This window comes from Ostrinia furnacalis, unplaced genomic scaffold (assembly GCF_004193835.3).
Source record: "Ostrinia furnacalis isolate ACB-3 unplaced genomic scaffold, ASM419383v2 OfSCF5051, whole genome shotgun sequence".
Classification (NCBI taxonomy): domain Eukaryota; kingdom Metazoa; phylum Arthropoda; class Insecta; order Lepidoptera; family Crambidae; genus Ostrinia; species Ostrinia furnacalis.
This window is the reverse complement of record NW_021135290.1, coordinates 931,032-952,572: the sequence shown is the minus strand read 5'-3', so window position 1 is coordinate 952,572 and position 21,541 is coordinate 931,032. Positions and strand designations below refer to the sequence as shown.

The window sequence follows — 21,541 nt, the reverse complement described above, 5'->3', positions numbered from 1 at the left end:
TGTATGAATGAACTTGAACTCATTATTAAAGGTCTACAATATTGATCGGGCAACATAATTTAAACCATTCATTTCCAAAAATAGCGTAGTTCTGAAACCAAACTTGTTTTACAGGAAGCTTTGTGTTTCAGAGAGCGATAGTACCTTGAAAGGCAACTTAACTTTAACTTCCCTTTAATAAAAACGAGGTCAGTGATATAATTCTTACACTTGGTTAAGGGCAATTTAATTATAATATTTAGCAGATAAATACGGTAAAAATAATAAAGTTCCATCTTGTGCCTAGTGTCAATGTGGATAAAATATGTTCAAACTAAATAATTCAGTAACTTTTGATTTGTTTTATGTAGAGATGGACAGTTTAAAAGTTATCATTAGGTCGGATTGAGAGTCATAGACCTAAAGGTCATATAAAAGATCATTGACTTAACTATTTTAGTTCTTCATACAATTTAGCGACAATCACGTCTGTTAGCAGATTTCATAATACCTCGAAAGTTCAAAAATGTTTTCACTTTAGTTTTGTGTTTTTCTCGTGCCGTTTTGTTTGGAGCCATACAAAACTACTAGTTTAAATAACACCTTTGAGTAAATTGTTGAAGAATAGTAATTTTCGAGTCCAACCATGGGAGCCACTTTTGAGGTTTTGACTCAATTATACTTATTAACATTTCCCAACTCGTTATTTTGGTATGACGTACTACTGGTTACTACTTACTACTATTTGGTGTAATTGGGGCAATCAGTGAGGGGATTACCGCCGGTTACAAAACAGTGACACGGTCAAAGAACCAATTACTATTGCCTATATTCAATTAGGTTCTATTATATTTTTATAATCGTTCCGGGGGATAATAATAATGTTAGGTAATATGTGCCGGGCCCGATGACCGGCACTTAGGTGGATTTCAGGTTGAGGTTTTTATATTGTATTCCCATTCTAATAATTATAAGGTAATCATTGTAGCACTTCAAGTACCAACGAATTGAGACACAAACACAATAAAAGTCATAAAACTCATTTATTCCTGTAAATAGGCTTTAAATAAGCACTTTTACACGTCCCAGTATTAACCCTGCCACTGCTTCAGGACCATAAATGGGCCAGTGCTGAGAAGAAACAGCGCAAGAAACTCAAACACTATTCAATTCTTACCGCGGTTCTTTCTAACAAAGGGATAGAGACGCAGCTTTATAAGAACCATTCATTTCACCGAACCTGTTTTAAGAATGTCCTACTTAATATTTTTTTGTCTTGCAAAGTAGATAGGGTAACGGAGACGTAGCACGACGTCACAATAAATTATTTAACTGAATGAAACTCTGTCTAGTTAAGAGATTGCGTAATTAAATTATAAAGACGTCACAGCCCGACAATTTAGCGCTGAAAAAAGTTAAAACTGAAGCCATTATAAGTAATTAGGAACTGCATCTCAACCGTATCGTGCTTACTTTCACGTGTTGGTTATAATTTTGCAAGAGACTCAAAACATTTAAAATCTGCGAGAATCGATGGCAACACCATTATGCAATGGTCGTCTCTCGGTCGTCTGTCTCGGTCGCACGTGTGGGCTGCGGTATGCGCTTGTCTTTGTTTTGAAGAATTGACCCACTGCGGGTGACCGGTTAGTCGATGTAACTTTCTTATGGAATCAATAATTTTAAACGTAGCTGGATTGATTTTGACGATACGACAAAGGAAATTGACGAACTTGGACCGATAGTTATAAATAGGTTTGTTTGTCTTATAAATAATGTTCTAATAGAACGTTTTGTCTGAAAGTTCATATTGAAACAGTGCTTAATTTGATTCATACGCATCTATTAAATCTTGTGATTGGTTAATTTTTTATTTATTCTTGAGTAGTATTCATTCATATAACACAAGAATCTATTTGACGTTATTATTGTGGATAATTCACATATCTCTTGACGCAATACTTGAATAATATTGATCAAGTGCTTATTTTAAAAGACTTTACAACACGCCAATTCAATCACCACGAAATCATGCCATTTAATAAGGAAAAACAACGATAAAAAGCAATTCGGTAAACGGACACGTTACGGTAACGTATCGCTCTATTTAGGAAACCGCTTTATCCGCGTACCTGACCTACGGAGATCCGCTGTTATACAACTCGTGAGGCTTCGCGGAGCAGCGCGTGCGCACAGGGTTGACAACTTAGTAACAGTCTATTTAGAATGTCACATGTATAATTTATTGCAAGGAAATACATTTTAGTTTGTGGTATGAGTGAGCTTTCTTCTTTTCTTTTCTTCTGAGCATATGCTCAGAAGTGGACATCCTATGACTGAAATGGTAGTAATGATAAATACTTGAGCATATAATGTTTTTAGTCTGTCAACGTTAACTACAACTTTCTTGAAAAAAAAAACATAAATAAGATGTTTAATTTTCATGAAAATATGTTTTTGTAACCCTAGCCCTACCTTACGTGATTGACAAATCTTACTGAAAAAACATTCTGAATCAAGTTCCACAGTTGAATAAACGCAGCGATTTTTTCCTTACGCAAATGAGTATTTATTTATTTATTTAGTATCATTAAAATACAATTTTTTGTTTTATTTACATAGGACAACCAACCCTGCCTACTTCCGCACTGGCCACTCGCGCGGTTGCGTAAACGCAGTCACTTGCACTCAATAGCATATGTGCCTTGGCTCCAGCTGAAGCCATTACCTCGGAGAAACGACATTATACGTCGACGTCACTTTACGGCCGCTAATGCTTACTTATACAGCCTTAATTCTCACTAACACCACATTTGAAACCCAAATGGTGCCCTTTGGTAATGAGAATGAGGTAATAAACATAATTACTCAGTTATAATTGTTACGTCACGATTATTTTTATGGTTGCAAGGTGTTATCATGATGTGGAACTCATGGAAATGCACACTGATGGAAACTACATTTTGGAGAAAACAAATTAATATACTTACTCGTAAATTGTTGTTTCATTAGTAACAATTAATCGAAGAATCTTTTGAGTTACTTAAAAATAGACTCTGCTCTTGGTCTAAAGTTTAAACATTTGAGATTTATCCAATCAAAGGACATGACCTTGTCCCTACTTGATGTCTGTTAAAAACGATGGAGTGGACTGTATTATAGAGATAGGCCTGCCGGTGGTGATATTATGCTAGAAGCAAGGAAACACCAAAATAGGGCCAAAACATATAAAACGTATAAATTGTAGGTATGTTGCTCAAGACCTTTAACACTAGAACACGAGACTACAAAAGCAACTTCCAAATCAATCAATCTAAAACAATATTTTAAAAAAGTAAAAAAACATAAACAATTATCAAAAGAGGATTGCTGGCCAAACTGCCAGCAACAATGTCTGAATAGAGTTTTGAGAGTTATTTAATAGCAGTAACTGAGTTATTTTATTTACAAGATAGATGTATAGAAAATGCATAAAATTTGCTACTTCCTGCAATTCTTGTCTGAAAGTCTAATATTTCCAACATTAATTGAAACACTTTTTTTAACACAAAACAACTATTCTCTTCTATTTCCTATTTTCATTCGTGTTATTTTAGTTTTTCGTCAGCATCATCAATTAACTACTTATCAAGTTTGCTGGCTGCCTCAATGAATGGCTCACGAGTTATCAAAACCTGCGCGTGCGTTGATCGTGAAGCGTTACTGCGGCAAATTACGTGGGAACCATTGTGCTGCCCTGGGCTAACAATGCTTATACAATTAAAAATACTGGCACATCTTGACCCTTAGATTGTGTGCATAAGTCACCTTATAATAATCACCGCTTGACAGAATGCACCGCTCGTCGCCCGCTCCGCCCCGCTGTCTTCGCGGGCCGGTTTATTTGATTTATAAAAAATCCCACTCCGCTGCCAGTTCATAAGAAGAGGCCCGTGACGTCAATGCATTATTTTTCTGTCGGCCGAGATCAGCGACGCCTTTTTTGACGTACTTACTGTTTGGTTGTTTCACGAGATTATTAGTAGGTTTGTTGTTTTCAATTATAAATATAAAAGATACCTAAGTCTGCGTGATACATTTTGCTACATCATGATAGTATTTAAACAGTAAAGAGTTTTAAACGGAGATACTATCAATGAGTCATTGATAGTGCCAATTATTTGCCAATAGAACATCAGAAAAGAATTTCTTCTTAGGGACAAGGTCAATTTTAATTTTCCACGATCTCAATGAGGCGCACGCACACTTAATCAGATGCCGATATAGCGTGCGGCACTTCGTTCCGATTAATTAATTTCCTTAATTATAAAATTATATTCAACTAATCGATACTCAAGCTTCCTGGCATCTGTCGGCTCTACAGTTTATGGTTCTACAATCTATCCATTCTCGCTCACCGACGAAAATGTTCAAAGAAATGGAATGTAATCAACATGATAAACGGGAGCAATAAACTAACTAACTACAGGGTCTAGTTTAATATTTACTTTCAGTGGAATATCAAAATCAAAAATCAAAAAATCAAAATTATCTTTATTTGTTTAGACTAATTAAATTAGTTCTTGCAAATCGTCAAATGCTCTTAAGGAGCCTATACATGTCTCATTCTTTTTTTGCCCTACCAGCGCTTCGAGACAAACATTTGGCAAGTGCTGAGAAGAAGCGCCGCAACAAACTCAGTCACCACTGTCTGCCGGTTTATCATTTTAATAAGTTGTTAAGAGACTGATAAGGCCAAGCTCTTAAAGCCTGTGCCCAAGATAATACAGCGATTAGAATTGGAATTGCAGTATTTAAGGGTTGTAAGGGTTTGTGTGTTTTATTTACTTCTTGACTTCATCTATTGTAAGTTTAATAATACTACATAAATTACATATATAGCTCAATAAGGATTTACGTGCTCTTAGAAATAAGGAAATAATAATACAATATTAAATTAATACTAAGTTAAATTATATTGTAACTGTATGTTTCCCAAAAATAAATAAATAAAAAGTCGTATTATCAGGCTATTTTAACCTTCTTGATTAAGTCTAACTCAACTTGTATTTGACAACTGAAAGAGTGCTTCTTTCGTATTATTAGATCACTGGGATCAGGTGTTTTTTAGTATTTTATTGATTACGCCATGTTATGTATGAAACATACACACAAAGTTCAAGTGTGTTCCTTATACAACTAGTAATAATTACGAAATCATTCCTTCTCCTTTACATTTTGGTTCAATAAGTGCACAAAACTTGTAATTGCATTATTTTAATTGTTTTCGTTTATTTACTTTCCAAGGACAATCACGCTGAATTCAGGTCAAACATTTTCACTGCGATGTAATTATTCGCTGTGTTATGAAATTCAATTTAGATTACGTTATTTCGTTTCAGATTGGCCCTTAAATTCATTTCGTAATATAATTGAATTTAAATAAGTTTGATCATAAAGTAAGTAACTAATTGTAACACTTGTAACCTCAAATAACTTTACCGTCACACAGATTTGTTTTTAGATCAATCATTTAGAAGAATATTTTATTTTAGTTAATCGATATTGAAGACGATTATTGCATATACAATGTTTATAATAATTAAGAGTATAAACATGAGAGTATAAAAATACTTGAAATTAAAACATACAATATAAACACAATATGAAGCATGCTGCTGATTATGATTAATAGCTAGATATTTAACGAGTCGGCAAATGACAACACAAAATTTTAAGTGAAATACAAGTGAATTCACTTGTCGTCAATGTTGCTGTCATGAGATAGCACCTTCTTGCAAAGTATAAAAACAAACATTTACTATCAACGTTACGTCGGGATAGAAAGTGAGTGCCGCGTATGGCACGTCCTGCCGGTCCCAGGCGGCTTAAACTCTCTTTACAATACAAGCTAAAGATATCTCTATTTTTATATGAAAACTAACACTGTATACCTAAGTATGAGTGTGAACATTGCTCATTGATATAAATTAGCTTCTTCTTCTTCTCCTGTCCCGCCTTATCCCGTTACGCTGGGTCAGCATTCCCAATCATTTCCAATTTGAATTTATCTTGATATAAAGTAGCAAAGGTAAAAAAAAACTCTTAAATAGTTAGAGCTGATTGCAACTTACAATATATTTTTAATATTCCCCAAGGATAAGTCGCAATATAATGAAAGAGAAGCAAATTGCTAAAACACTTGGGGAGTTGGAAGTAAATAATTTATTGCATATTGCGCTCTCGTAAAAAGCTTGATTGCAACTATTGCAAGAATAATATGACCATCTCGTTAAAGGTTTGAAATAATGGGCCTCCAAGTCTTATTCTAAATGGCCAATGTCAATGCCAATTAATCTTTAACGGGATAATTTTTAACTTGTTACTGTATTGTCTATGTGAGCATATCATATCAATCAAAATAAGTCATTAAGCCTAACAACGATAAGAAACAAGACTGAGGGAAACATTTTGGAAACAGGAAAAGATTTTTTTGGAACTTTTTGAATGATTATGAAACATTGTTAGTAATCGCTACGCTAACGCCTCCACATGCAAGTATAGCCACAGGTTTACAATCTAGCGGAACTGCCCATATCTGTCTGATAAGGAATATTTAGCGATGAAATGTGTGGAAAGCGGTTTCCACGTCCTGCGAGACCGGTCTGCGCCAGGAGTGGAGGCCAAATGCCAACCTTAAACCTTAAGTTTAGGACCAAAGAATAAATTGAAGCACAGAAGTAACAGACCCTAGGAAAACGCAGGTTCTTGCCTAAATAAAAAAATAACGATTATGAATGAATAACCAAATTATGTATTGTCATGGTCTTGAACTATTAATTTAAAAAAACAACTAGGAAATAACGTACTTGTGTGAAGAGACAAACGTGACTATGAATTTTGCTCCAAGCAAGCGTAGGTATTTACATTGACATCAAAAAATTAGTTCTTGTCTATAATTCAAATATTTCATCACTTCTATATATAAAGATTTGGTTATTCACTATGACTCAAGATTAAACTAGGTGTCACATTAGATGAAAAATCGTCAGACCAATGAATAGATAAAATCAATGGCCTTCTCATATCTGTTTAAACTTCTAAGTAGGTATGAGAGATAAATATCTGTTGCAATGTCATGTTGAAACCGTAGGGCCCTTTGAAGGGCCAAGTTCGATGGAAATGGTATTTCCACGTAGTTATTTTGCAACGCAGCTGGAAGATCAGAGTGTCTGTCTGTATGTATTGCAACCATAATTAGGTGGGGCAATACGCCGCAGCGCCACACGCATACAAATTATTCCTTGTTGACAGATCTTGTGAAATATCGCACTTAGAAGTTTGAGCTTTGGAAATAAATATTGCTGGTGTAGTTTATAGGACAATATTGTCCGATTGTTCAAGTCACATTATAGACCAGTTTTAGGATTGCATATATTTTGAGCAAGTTTATTTTTTGATAGTTTTATGAATTCTCACCGTTTAAATGCAGTGATTCAGCCAATGCCAAGTAAATTAAGAGAGACACGAAACAGGCAGTCAGTATAAGCGTAAAAGTTTTATTCTTAGCTTCGACCACCTTGAACACAATACTGGGTAGACTCTGATCGTAGATAAATAAATGTTAACTAAACTTATATCTAATTGCTTTTTTATTACATCTGTAATAGCGAAATTATTGGCATCACGTTTTCAAGTAACTCGTAATGTATCACAAATATCAAACTATCTTCATGTGTCATGATGATGATGTTCCAAAGCTAAAAAAACAGATAGTGATTAAGTGTGAAATCTTGAATTTAATATTGTATTGTGTCAATGAGGGTTTTCGCTATTGAAAAATCCGCTAGATGGCAATACGTAGACGCGAGGTCCAAATGCTGCATGATTGGTTATTTATGACATGACATTGACAGATATGTCAAAATCCACCAATCGCGCAGCATTTGGACCTCGCGTCTACGTATTGCCATCTGGCGGATTTTTCAATCGCGAAAACCCTCATTGTGGTCACTTCTATTCGTCCAGTGTTTTATTCACCTTATTTGTTTTAAACTACATTTATTTCAAGCCCAAAGCTTAACATAACGAGTTCCTAAGCCTAGATACGAGTAACTATAGGATATTATTCCTCGCGCAACGCGAGATGAAAGTGATTTCTGCGCTCGCGCACGCTTTGTTCACTTCCTTGCTCATGCAGATAGCTGAGCCTTGTTAAGATAATGGTTACGTGAAAGGAGTCTGGCCGAAGGCATTGTTAAGAAGAAGTAGGCTTTATGGGTTTTGACTGGCTTCATCGTGGCTAGCGAGAACTGTAGATTTTCAGTTGTAATGAACTTTACAAATAAGCCTTTTGATTATTATTTTTGCTTTAGATGTTATTTACTTTGTGTCTTATTAGCCTATTATTTACATACTTTGGTACTGAAATAGAAAACTGTCACTGAAAGAGAAAAAATCAGCAGCTAATTTTTATTCGACGCGCGTATGTTTTATTTAATTATTATAATTTATTTGCACGTGACATGGTAGCCCTTAAAAAACTTTAAAGAATTTTCTAAATTCACTTTGACCTTGTTAGGTTTAAACATTAGTATGCGGCTGGTGTCTCATGGAACAAGATCACACTCATACGGCTTTACTTTCTTTTAACAAACTGTTTGTTTAGCAAGCGAGGTATTTTGTGGAAGCCGACTTTTCACGGGCACAGTCGCTGGAAACGTGTTTCGTAAATTTAAAGTAGTTTTTTTTATTCACAACGAGGAAGCCTACATCTTCTGATTCAAAGTTTTATCTAAAAAGTATGCTTTTTATGGATTTCTTTTTGATATTTAACAAAATTGTTGCTTCATCAAAGCTTGCCTCACCTCTATAACATCATGGATGCATTAAAGAATTGAGTATCTGGGGGCACGGCAGTGCCCCCACCAAGTCGAGCAAAAAAGCGGCACGGCCGTACCATCCTTTTCTCGAAGCAATTCAGGCCATTTTCGACCGCCTGTAACTTCGTTGTGGATAAAACTAGAAGGCTGAATTTTCATTAGCTATGCAGGCATTGTAAAGACACGGTATATTTAAAATTTCATTCAATTTGAACCAGTAGTTCATAACTGCCGTCTACAAAATACAAAAAGAAATGATATTTGGGGGCACGGTAGTGCAACCGCCAAGTCGAATAAAATTTTTCAATTTCGGTCCAGTTTTCTAGATACATAACTGCTGTCTACAAAATACAAAAAGAAATGAGATCCCATCAAAAACAATACTTGTCAAAAAAACCAAGTCTCGCAACTCAGTTGTTCTACGGTAAAAAGTTGTGAGATCCATGTAATACCAAGTCCAGTAGGCCTAAGATGCGCGCCGCGATAAGCGGTTATCACGCCATTTTATCGATTTTGCCCATACATTTTGACGTCGATAAAAGTTATCGCGGCGCGCATCTTAGGCCTACAGGCCAGGAAATCTTTAACGTTTTACATAAATATATAGACTTGGTCATCGCATGAAAACACGTGTAAATAAAATTATTTAGTGCGATGGCCAAGTCAATAATTTATGTAAAACGTTAAAGATTTCCTGGCCTGGACTTGGTATTACATGGATCTCACAACTTTTTACCGTAGAACAACTGAGTTGCGAGACTTGGTTTTTTTGACAAGTATTGTTTTTGATGGGATTGAGTATTGCCTGGGACAGATTGCTCTCAGTACACCTTTTGTAGAACTAAGTATAAAATTTAATACTGATTACAAATTATGGTGTCTTTCTGCACATGTATGTACAATTAAATGCTGTTGAAACATTGTTAAATAAATAAAATAAAGAATGTAATAAAATAAATGTTAGCTATTGGATTAATTTGACTGTACCGCGAAAATTTTACACCGTAGGTAGGTACACAAGAAGTTGTTTGAAACTACTCATTTACATACACGTTTTTTCGCTTTTTATTTACATAAAGCACATCAATACAATTAACAACAGGTTCAAAGAAGGTTGCACCAAATTTATTATACTTCAGTTCAATAAATTGATCTCCGTCAATTAAATATTGAATAATCATAACGTTACGTTTTGTTGAATAACCTACATATTGATTGATAAATGTTTGATTTATTTATATTCCATTCAAATGCATTTATGATTATTTGAATAGGTTTCGTTTGTGCGTGTGCTGTAATGATTACATACGTTAAATATGTAAGGAACTAGATATTTTTCAGATAGGACATATTTTTTCCCGCGACTTTGCACGATCGCGTTAAACTTTGAATGAAACTCGGGGTGTTTCTCATCCTCTTTTCAAACCGTAGCGGTTGCTCTCAAATCAAATCAAATCAAAAATATGTTATTCAATTTAGACCATTCGTGGCACTTCTGAACGTAAAAATATAGTAAAAAAAGGTAGCCCTTATGGGGCACTTTACATGTCTCCTTATCTTTTGGGCCCTACCAGCGCTTCGAGACAAACATATGGCAAGTGCTGAGAAGAAACGCTGGAACAAACTTTAAATTATACAGACACATCAATAATATTATTAAGTTACTAGCTGTGCCCGCGACTTCGTACGCGTGAAAACCCGTTTTCGCAATTTTTTTCATTATTGCTCTGATCCTATTGACCGTAGCGTGATGTTGTATAGCCTATAGCCTTCCTCGATAAAGCCCATCTAACACTGAAAGAATTTTTCAAATCGGACCAGTAGTTCCGGAGATTAGCGCGTTCAAGTAAACAAACAAATAAACTCTTTAGCTTTATAATATTAGTATAAATTAGTATAGATAAAGAGGAACAAATAAAATGCCTATTCTACTCTGATGAGACATAGACATACTACTTAATACATACAGGATTTGAATTAAAAATGATAAAGCGAAAGGAGGATAAGATAATGTTACTTTAGTGAATTCAGTGAGTCCGCGCGGATTACATAACTGCGCGGGCGCTATTGAGAAAGATGTTGGGCAACACGAAAGCAGCCGAAGGTCGTGCATCTGGACAAGTGTTATGGCTGGTAAGGTCGCCCAGTTCTGTTATTGTTTGGGACACTTGCATTCAGGGTTCGAGGATATATATCAAGGGATATATATCAAGATATATATCGGATATATATCCATCCGATATATATCAAGCCGGTTTTGATGATATATATCAACTTTTAAAATTTGTTACTGTATTTGTACTTTTTGACATAAGATTTTTATTTTTTTAGTTGATTTTGCCGTATTTCAAAGATATTTTATGTTTTTGCTTTATTTGTCTGATTTTAAGTTTTAAAAACATTAAAAACATGTTTATGTAACACATATGCAATAGTATTCATGAATAATACAATAAAATAATATTATGGCTTTCATACAAAATTGATATATATCAAAGTTGATATATATCGGATATATATCATAAATATCCGATATTTTGATATTTATAATAAATATCGGATATTTTCGAACCCTGCTTGCATTATGGAATTATACATTACAGGGGTTACAATGTTAAAAGATTGCGATACTTTTTCTTAGCACACCGGTCCCAAAACAATGATAGAGTTAAGTAAAAAAAAAGTTGGAATGTACAATACTTACTAAAAATAAAATAAACACCTATGTTATATTTTTGTATTCCATATAGGTACAAGTATTCTTGGATAGGTATTGCAATAATATGCTGACCAATTTGACGTAATATTCGAATTTAAATTACTGATCATCAAAGCTTCATCGAAATTCTTTGTTTTAAAAATACGACTCTATATTATAAAACTGTAAAAATAATGTTTACTCACCACTTTATATTATTTTAGTCGCACATAAGGACACACGTTTTTACTAAGTCAATTTGTTGATAAACAAATATATCTCACAATGAGTTTTACAAAAAAAGGTACCTATTCGTATTTGCTTACCTTTATGTTGTATGTCTATTTGTTTTTACAAATATTATATATTCAACACTAGCCATGGCCAAAATGCAAGATAGAAAAAAATAAACTATGTAGTTATCGCAATAATAAATCAATAAGGTTTTCACTATGGTAAATTAATTTTGATTTCAAATCAATGTACGAGGTGGTACCAGTTTATAGGGGTTTCAATAACTTGTTCCTTATTTTTTTATTTCTACATGTTCTGCTCTACTACATAAGTTACTACATAACATTTATTTTAGAAGAGAATTAAAAACGAGATGAGAAATAAAAAACTTCAAAAATGTGATGGTTGTTTCAAGGTCATTAATTATACCTACTTATGATGGCTTTTGTAAAACACTTCATGAGCCAAGAAACTTTGCTGACTCGCGCGTGTGTAGTACAGTTAGCGAAACTAACTAATTTAGTCCCTACGATCTCAAGCCTAACGATTACTTTAACTAGGAAATGCGGTGGGCTGTACGTTAGTTCAAATAGAGCAGTATCCATCATGTAGAGACAATCAATATTGACTAAATCAATAGTAGGAAAGAATGCGAGCCTCGTTGGCCAACCGGGAAGCACTTAAAGGCTAAGGCTAGGATATTTATTTGCTAGAAATATTTAAATAATTAAGAAAAATATTAGGATTCAAAGTTTTAAAGGTTTTGGCTGTTGCTATGACAATAATGTTTAATAGATAAACATTTGTCAATACTAGTAGGTAGTAGTGCTAGGGCAAAAAGATTGAGACATGTAAAGGCTTCCCTAAGAGCAAAACTTGTTTCTTTTTATATTAGTCCTTTTTTTCTTTCAATATTTAACGATTTGTAAGCAATTTTTAACAGTCTATCTATACAAATAAAGTTTTTGACTTTGACTGGATATAATTTAATGATCATACAGTATGATTCTTTACGGAAAAATAACACTTATTAAAACCATGAGACACTACAGTTGCAATGTTTAGATTGATGTGCCAGTGACACCGTCCGTACTAAAATTTAATCCGTGTTTAACATCCAAGTGACTGAAATGTTGATAAATTGTTCTGTTTCTAGTTAATAAATAATGAAATATAAATTATTATTAATTTGATTATTAATTATTGTTGCAAAATTATATTAAGTGTTTTTGTGTTACTTAAATTAAATCTGTCGGTTTTCGTAATAGAATAAAATAAATATGTAATAAGAAAAAACAACTTATAGCTAAATGTTTCATAAGCAGTTAGCTATTACTTCAATTATGTTAAAACTTCAGTTTAACTTTAAATTCGGCTTTTTAGTAAAAGGAAGAGCAAAAATTTCTCTTTTCAACATTTTTTGGACATCATTAACACATCAGTATAGTGTAGAGTTGAGTAATTGTGTGTATTTTTTTGTTTGTTGAAACAATAAAAACTATTTCGCTATGCGCACTCGTACTATTAGTGTAATATAACTAACAACTAGAACAAACAGTTACTGGTTATTTTTGCTGTGCACGTGCGATATTAAATGTATTTGTGAATACTGAAACATGTCACTACAATAACATTGAATACAAGACATTAGGAACCTTTCATGGTTGATGGCGAGGGCAGCTAATCAGAAAACTTTAAAGTGTAACCGTAAAAAAAAATTAACACCTGTTTAATACATTACTCGTATAATTTTCTTTATACTTTAAACGTGCATTTATCCGTTATTTATTTTAAACCATGATTATCTTAGCTTTAACCATAAAACCGTTCCTCAACACCCTTTAAATACACCGCTATCATTGATTCATTATGACATAAAACCCACAAAAACACAATGCGGTGTAGATTGTGCAAGTAAACAAACTGTTTTGGTCTTATTAAAACCTCTCCGATGGCCTGGTTTCCGAGTTTTTGGCGGCCATTACGCAACTGCGCGCGCACAGCACAGAAGCAAGAAAAAGAACCGAACAGAAGAAAACGTTTTTCAAAGGCGGACACACAAACCTCGTTTAGAATGTCGGTCAACGCTTGGAACACTTAGGTCTGATATGCATTGTGCAATAAAACAATCAAGAATTTGAGGTTTACTGTTTTTTTACTAGAGGTATAAAACAAAAGCACAGATGGTTCACGAAATCGAAAGTTCCTGTTAAAGATTGGACCGTGAAGAAATGACTCAAATTTGCCATGCTGTTGACCTCAAAAAGGAACTAAAAGAAAATAATTTATTTATTTTTAAAGAACTAAACGTTACGCACAATTACCGCAGATTTCATTCTTAAAATATTTCATAACTGAGATTTTATGTATTCGCGAGATTACACAACTGAGGCCAAGCCACGGATTTCAACAATATCAAGTGGCAAATGTTCCGTGCCACGTGCGAGAAACTTCATTGAACTAGCAGTAGTAATTGGCAGGTAAAGAGGATACAACCAATTGAAACTGTCGGTGATCCAGATTTTACAGCGCTGAGACTATAATTTAATGCTGAAAATTATCCCATTAAACCAGCCAGACCATATTATCTTTTATAACAAGATTTAAAATACTTGACTTACTTTTGAGTGCCCAGAGCTTCCTCTCGACCAGTCCGTCCACGTACTCCTGCAGGTCGTCCCTGCACTGGCCCTCCACCGCGCTCTGCAGGTCCTTCCACTGGTGCACCAGGATCTCCGCGTCGAACACTCTCAGCATACTCTCTATCCCCAACAAGTTCGTTATATTCGCACTCTCTTGCTTCAGCACACTCTTCGACTCGTTCACCGTCGTCCTTATCGAATCACTCAGTTTGCTCCAAATATCCTTATTCGGATTCGAAGTCGTTTTCTCCACCTGCTTCGTCGTCTTCACAATGTGCTGCACATTGTGAGACTTCTCCGTCGTCGGAGCTTTCTTTTCACTCTCGACGTCTCCGAACGCGTCCCCGAAAGACAACCCCTCATCGTCCGCGAACAAATCGAACGAATCGGTAGTTGTCTTATCATTCCTACTGGAATTGGGCAAGGATATGGAGCCTATCAGATCCGACGTGAGCGGACCCTCGTCGTCGATTCCGCCTTTGGCAGACGCTTTTTTAATGTTCTGAAAAGCGTCTATCAAGGCGCTTCTTAACTTTTCCTCGCGGGCATTCTCGACAGTAGCCGCCACAAGGATGACACTCAAAAATATCACTAGTCGGTACATTTTGTTTTTTTATTGTAACTTCACGCACATGCTGGCCGCACTGGTCGGTGGTTGTCGCTCAGAGGTGCGCGCGCGGCGTCATAGTGGTTACGACTGAGCGGCGGCTGCGCGCGCGCGTGACATAACGCCGTTACGAAGTTACAGCGGCACTTTCACTGGCGGCCACACGTCGCAGGTGGGATCCTTGTAGGGCGACTCATCAAAACTAACATCCAAATTTTGATTGACAACATCTAATAAGGATTATGTGTTGGTACAGCTTTAAAATGGAGTAGGATTTAAAAAATTTAAAGTGTGTTCATAACACATTTTACCCAAAAGCTTACTTAGGTAAGCTACTCAGCAATACCAATACATATGACCAAATACCTACCTAGTATTTTCAAAAGTTATTTTTAGGGTTGGTTTCGACAATCTAGACGTTGACTTGGCTAGAGACCAGAGGCGTGCGGTGCATCTTTGTAAATATACCTACCTAACCATATCCCACCGCGAAATATAACTATGCCAGTCTTTGCTGGAGATTTCATCAAATCCTACTACAATTATTCCACCAAGGTTTTTTGCAATTCCTAGGTCATGTTCCACATTGCTGCTCAGTTTCGAAGCTTTATGTAGGCCACTATTTTAGTCTATCTGGGACACCTGTAATGTTATATTTATAGATAGACTAAGTTTCCACATAAAGTCGGAAGCCGCTGTTTGACCAAATTTTAGTTTAAACATTATGCAAAGGAGCTGTCGAGTGCATCCCAAGCAGGTCCTTGACTTAGAACTCGATTTGAATTGCTGAATGTGATGTGTTTGTATTGACAATGGCGGGCAAAGGCATTGATTTTAATGGTGCAATAAATTTTATTATTCAATAAGCTGGTCAGTGGGCTGACCTACAAATAAAAAGTAAGTGGGTCATATTGCAAATTATATTGAAGCATACAATGGTGGGAGAGTCTTTGAAGTCGCTGAAATAGATAGGGATTTTACATCACATGTAACCTACATATTTCAATAAATAGGAAGAGTTACCATAGTAGTACTGCCAGTACTACTCATACATTGACTACATAAAAGAAAGTAACTCTAAGTGAAATTTTATGTTATGGATTACTTAATAAAACCCATGTTTATTTTTTGTGAAGATTATGAAATGGAACTTAACTCCCTGGCTGCAGTCCCATTTAATCTTCTAGGCTCAGCTGGTCTTTCGTAATGAAAAGGAGTTTGTGCTTTTTTTCTATGGCAACGATTTAAACGAATTCATTAACTATGTTAATGGCCTCATTAAAATAGCTTAGTACAAGGTTAAAATAGAACCGTTGAATATGAATTTCAGTGATGCGATTTGGGGCAGAAAAGTTCTCGAGTGACGACCACGGGCTGGAAGACGTAGCGTAAGCAGGACCGACAATATGGTAAAGGTCGCGGGATGAGCCTGGATGCAGGCAGCGCAGGACCGTTCATTGTGGAAAACCTTGGGGGAGGCATTTGTCTAGCAGTGGACGTCATTAGGCTGAAACGAACGAACGATTCCTTTATCTCAATAATCAGGAGTTTTATCTGCCATTTAAGAATCCCAATTGAGACCAAGCTATCAAGCGCTCAGTAACCGGCGCGGCTGAAACAAGTTTGTTACGTGTGTATCGGAATACAGGCAATGGGGACACGCTCGACGCTTGTTAGAAGAGAATCTGTACCGAAGACGTTTTTGCTGAGATGGTAATTGCTGGAGGAATTTCTTTGGGTACTTCTGAGTCGTATACTAGAAATAAGGAAAATTTGAGCTGCGGAAAATTCATTTATTCTCTTCATCTCCACACTTGTGATGGTTCAAAAGTTTATAGAGCTTTACTCAACATGAGAGCAGATACCATGAGTAGGTACTTCTAAATCGTATTCTTTTCCACAAGGAGCATAAGGAAAATTTTGGGCTCCGGAAAAATTTACTCCTCTTCTTTGCTTTATCTCTATAATTTTGTGGTTCAAAAGTCTATAGAGCTTTACTCAACAGCAGACAGATAGTTATATCATGAAAATGATAATGCCTACGTGCAAGTCTGTAAAGATAAGGACGAGCTTTTTAAAAGCTAAAGCTGCATTATGAATAGGTACCTATAGCTATTGTAACCATTAAATATGTACGAGTATAGTTCGCATACGAAGTCGCACAATTTTTATACGAGCCTCTCACAATTTGTGAATAAATTCGTATACGTTTTAGAGTGGTAACGTCTTAAAAATACGTACTCGACCTCAGCATAATAGAAGTGCGTGACCTAAAATAATTGGTGTATTGTCAGCGTGTAACGGTTCGTTACTTTATTATTTACTTTAAAATACGACTCGAGCTCACAAATCACAAGAGAATAGATTAACCTCAGGGCATTGCGGTGTCACTTTCGCTTGGGCACCTAGTACTTAGTGCTGTTCCGCTCTACAGCGCGTCCCGGAACCGTTACTCGCGTATCTGTTACTGTGATTATGTATTGGTTCAGCCGTAATGCTCATTCGGATTAGCGTGCATTGTGAAATTGGAAATGGCGGAATGGAACCCATGGTGGTGCCATCGAAATGTCACAGAAAGAAAGTTTATGTTCATAGTGATGATTGCTTATTTGTAAAAATGCTAAACTTACTTAAGCATTGGCCTAAAATAAACTACATAATATTGTTGCAATGATTTTATTTTGTATATAATGCAGAAAGAGCTTTTAAGTAATTGTATCTGCCTCTTAGACAAGTTGCACTTTTTGAATCGAAAATCGAATCCGTCATAACTCCTTACAAAAAAGGCGTTTTGACCATTTCTAGACTGGTTTGCGATTATAATGCACACTTTGTCTTGTCTAGACCCACTGGGTGGAAAAACTGACGTTATGTTACATGAAATCAAATGTTAAACATGTTATGTGGGTAAGTAGGTATGTATGTTAACATAATATAAACTGACTGTAAGCGTCAAATTAATTTTAATCCACATTCAATATTGAAAAAGTGCAGTGTTTCGGCTGCACTTGCAGTGGATTGCAAATTAGCTTAATTAGTGAACTCATTAGTAGACCTTCGTGTGATAATTGCTTTTAAATGTTTAATAATTAAGGCAGATGAAGTAGCTTCAAGTTCAAAATAAAAACAAAACAAAATATGTACCTATTAAACTAAAGCATGATTATTGTATTTTCACGGCAATTCTATGCTTCTTCTTCTTCCTCGGTCCCTCACTGATGAGGATCGCGACCACTATAGTGTTCCTCCACAGACTGCGGTCATAAGCTGTGTGGACCGCATGATGCTGCTAGGGTTCCGTACTTATTGAACTTAATTTTTACAGTTTTTAACGATGCCCATTTATAAATTTAAAGCACATATTAAAAGCACCTTAATGACAAAGGGCTACTATAAAGTTGATGATTATATAAAAGATAAAAATGTTTGGAATATTTAACTACCTAGCTCGCATCAATACTTATGACTATAATTTGTATATTTTAAAGACTGTAAACCCTTGAAAAGGAGGCTGACAATAGTGACTGAGTTTCTTGCGCTGCTTCTTCTCAGCACTGGCCCATTTATTTTCCCGAAGCAGTGGTAGGGTTAATACTGGGAAGTGCTTTTTAAAAGCCTATTTGCAAAAATAAATTAGTTTTATGAGTTTCTATGAGATCTATGTTTTTTTTAATATTTTTGCTGTATGGTTTTTCATGAAACTATGCACTTTAGGGATCTGCTAATAGATAAATGTAGTTTTCTTCCACAGAGTGAGCTATAAAATCGTTCTGGTTCCTACATTATCATCATAAATGTTATAAAAATTTGAATATTTCAAAACTTTTTTGATTTATACTCTCCATTCCAACAAATAATTTGTACTACTCGTAAGACCAGGAGGATTCCTTTTTTTTGCGTGGAACCCTAAAATGAATAAGGTTTGTGCCACACGAAGCCTGCTAACGCTGGCTGTATTGTGTTACGTGCACTCCATACGATTAGGTAATGAATGAATATCGGAGCGTGCGCATGTTATAATATAATTGTTCCCGTCTCTCACGGTGTGCCTCGCTTTCACACGTTTGCCATGCTACATTAGTTTTTGCGATGGGCAATTTTGCGGATTTGTGAGCTGGGAAAATAACGTATTGTGTGTGTACCTATAACATTTAACCGTTGTTTATGAATAAGCGATCTTGTTATCTTGAAATTAATCCGTACTGCAATTATAATAAATGCTAACTAAATAATAACGCTGTAATAGTTTTGACGAGTTTTAGTTTTTTTTTATCCACAACGAGGAAGCTCTTGGCCTGTATCTCACCTGATGGTAAGTGACGATCAGGCCGAAGGTGGAAGCGAGCTTTACGCGGAATCCTCAACTACGTAGGAACTGGCTATCTTACCTCTAACTGCCGGAATACAATAATGCTGTTAACATTGTTGTTATGGCGACAGACTTAGGTAAGATGGTGGTAGCTAGCCAGGCGAACTTAGAACAAGAACCGAACAGAAAAATCTGCCCCCACTGGGAATCGAACCCGGGACCTCTGGGTTCGATTCCCTCCTCCGGGTTAATATTAGTATAGTAGTAGATGGAATCTGGGCATAGAAGAATTTTGGTTAGATTCTCTAAGGATCTAGGAGTTGAAAATAGAACGCTGTTTGCAAAAAAAAAATCTAAGTTAATAGAGCTGAGCTGAAAATGTATGAGATTTTCCGAGAGATTTTCATGAAATGTGACATGACGCGCTCTCGTTTCGAAGTCCTATCTTCTAAGGCCAGTGAAGGGTTAAAGATATTTAGTGACAGATTGATTATGCAGCTGGATCACCACGTACTAAAGCTAGTATTTAGACGCACTGTAGATCTTGCCACCGAGCTATAAGATAGGTAGGTATCTACTATTGTATAGCAAGAAAGTGTTTCTGTGAGATTTTTTTCAAGACGAAGTTGCTAATAAATCACTGTGTTAATTTTAAACCATCAAACGGTAAACATGTTAATCTAAGTTGCATGTTAAAATATTAGCATTTATGTTGACGCACATAATATTTTCTGTGAGATAGTTAACAGAGAGTAAAAGCATGTATTCGGGCCGAGGATATATGTCGCTTACTATAAGTGCAACATGTACTCGTACTGTACGGACACATACCTGCTGATCAGCACTCGTTCACATGTGGCAACAATGCCCCATTGTTGTTTGCGCTGACGACCTATTGGGCTTTGAGGGCGAACTTCTTCCGCGTGCGTTGTACTTAGGGTAGCCAGGCCTTACACGAATAAGCTAGGCATTAGGCCCTATTAGACAACCTTTTATAATTTATCAGGGCAGCTTAAAATAAAAGCTAAAACATATGGGGAGACAATTCGTGTTCGTAAGTGGTAGGGCATGACCCTGGAAATGGCATGCAAACTGATTTTTATTTAATTTGAAAAATAGAACACGCACATTAGAACGAAAAGATGGATAAAAAGATAACAAGTAATGTTCCATCAATGTTTCCAAAATAAAAGGATACGTAAATATTTAGCTTGGGACATCCATGAAATACAACAAGTCCAGCTAATGCCGGGTATCTGGTAGCCCTAGTCAAACTGGATGTAGAGGCATACCGTGATTGATCGTTGTGGCTGCAAGACGGAGTAGCAAATTGGTGTAGGAGGTACCTATACATTGGTCTGCATAGAACTGTCATCTGTTTAGCAACTGACCTACTACAGGATCTAGTGCACGATAGGTACAGTTATGCTCACTTTAGTAGTCAGGCCAAAATAGCTGAAATAGTACGACATGATTACAATAATCCGCGTAGAGTAAGAATTAAAATATGAAGTGGCCCGAAGAAAAAAGGAAATCTAATAGCAAAAGTCAGGAAATCACAACTATATTGTTAAATTAGATCCTGTAACCACTTTACTGGTTTAACAAGGATAAAAGCCATGAATGAAATAAAAAACATCAAGAAGATCAGTTGTATAAAAGTAGGCACTTAAATATTGCCCCTGTTTGAGCTCTCTAGATTTTAACATCATACTGATGGGTACTCCTGGGTTTTGTTACAGAAATGTTAATGTAAGTTACACATTTTTCATATAAAATTGAATGAAGAAAAAACATGAGATGAGTGTGAGAACGAGGTGGGTGAAAAATATCTATAGGTTGTTCTGGAGCTTGTAGCGTTTAGTTAGGCAACAAACGTGATTTAGTCTTGAATGTACAGCTTTTTAAAGAGACAGAGAGGCATTTTTTATAAAGACAAAATCAGTTTCTAAGCATGGGAATTGCTAGATGTATGCTCATAAAACGTAGGTAGGTTAGGTTACTCTACTAGTGTGTTTATTTATGTAACGTATACATGAAAACCATATACCTATTTTTGTATTTTATTGAGATTAAAAGTTTGTCTACCTCAACTTTTAAGTTAAATAATAAAGCTTTCAAAAAACCGACCAACCTTCACAAAATTTCGAAGTAATAAAAATATTGCTACATTTTGGTGTTCTGAAATTTCTGAAGTTGGGTATTGTCGAC

The 21,541-nt window shown here is 35.6% G+C and overlaps 1 protein-coding gene across 1 annotated transcript in view; it reads right to left on the bottom strand.

The window, feature by feature from the left end:
- The window catches only part of LOC114360478 (nose resistant to fluoxetine protein 6), a 55,591-nt gene extending 40,476 nt beyond the window's left edge, over positions 1-15,115 (bottom strand). Inside the window, exon 1 of the mRNA XM_028315200.1 lies at positions 14,394-15,115. Within this exon, the coding sequence (XP_028171001.1) occupies positions 14,394-15,018 (625 nt within the window). The 5' untranslated portion in view covers positions 15,019-15,115. The remainder of the gene's footprint in view (positions 1-14,393) is intronic.
- Positions 15,116-21,541: the final 6,426 nt, after the last annotated feature.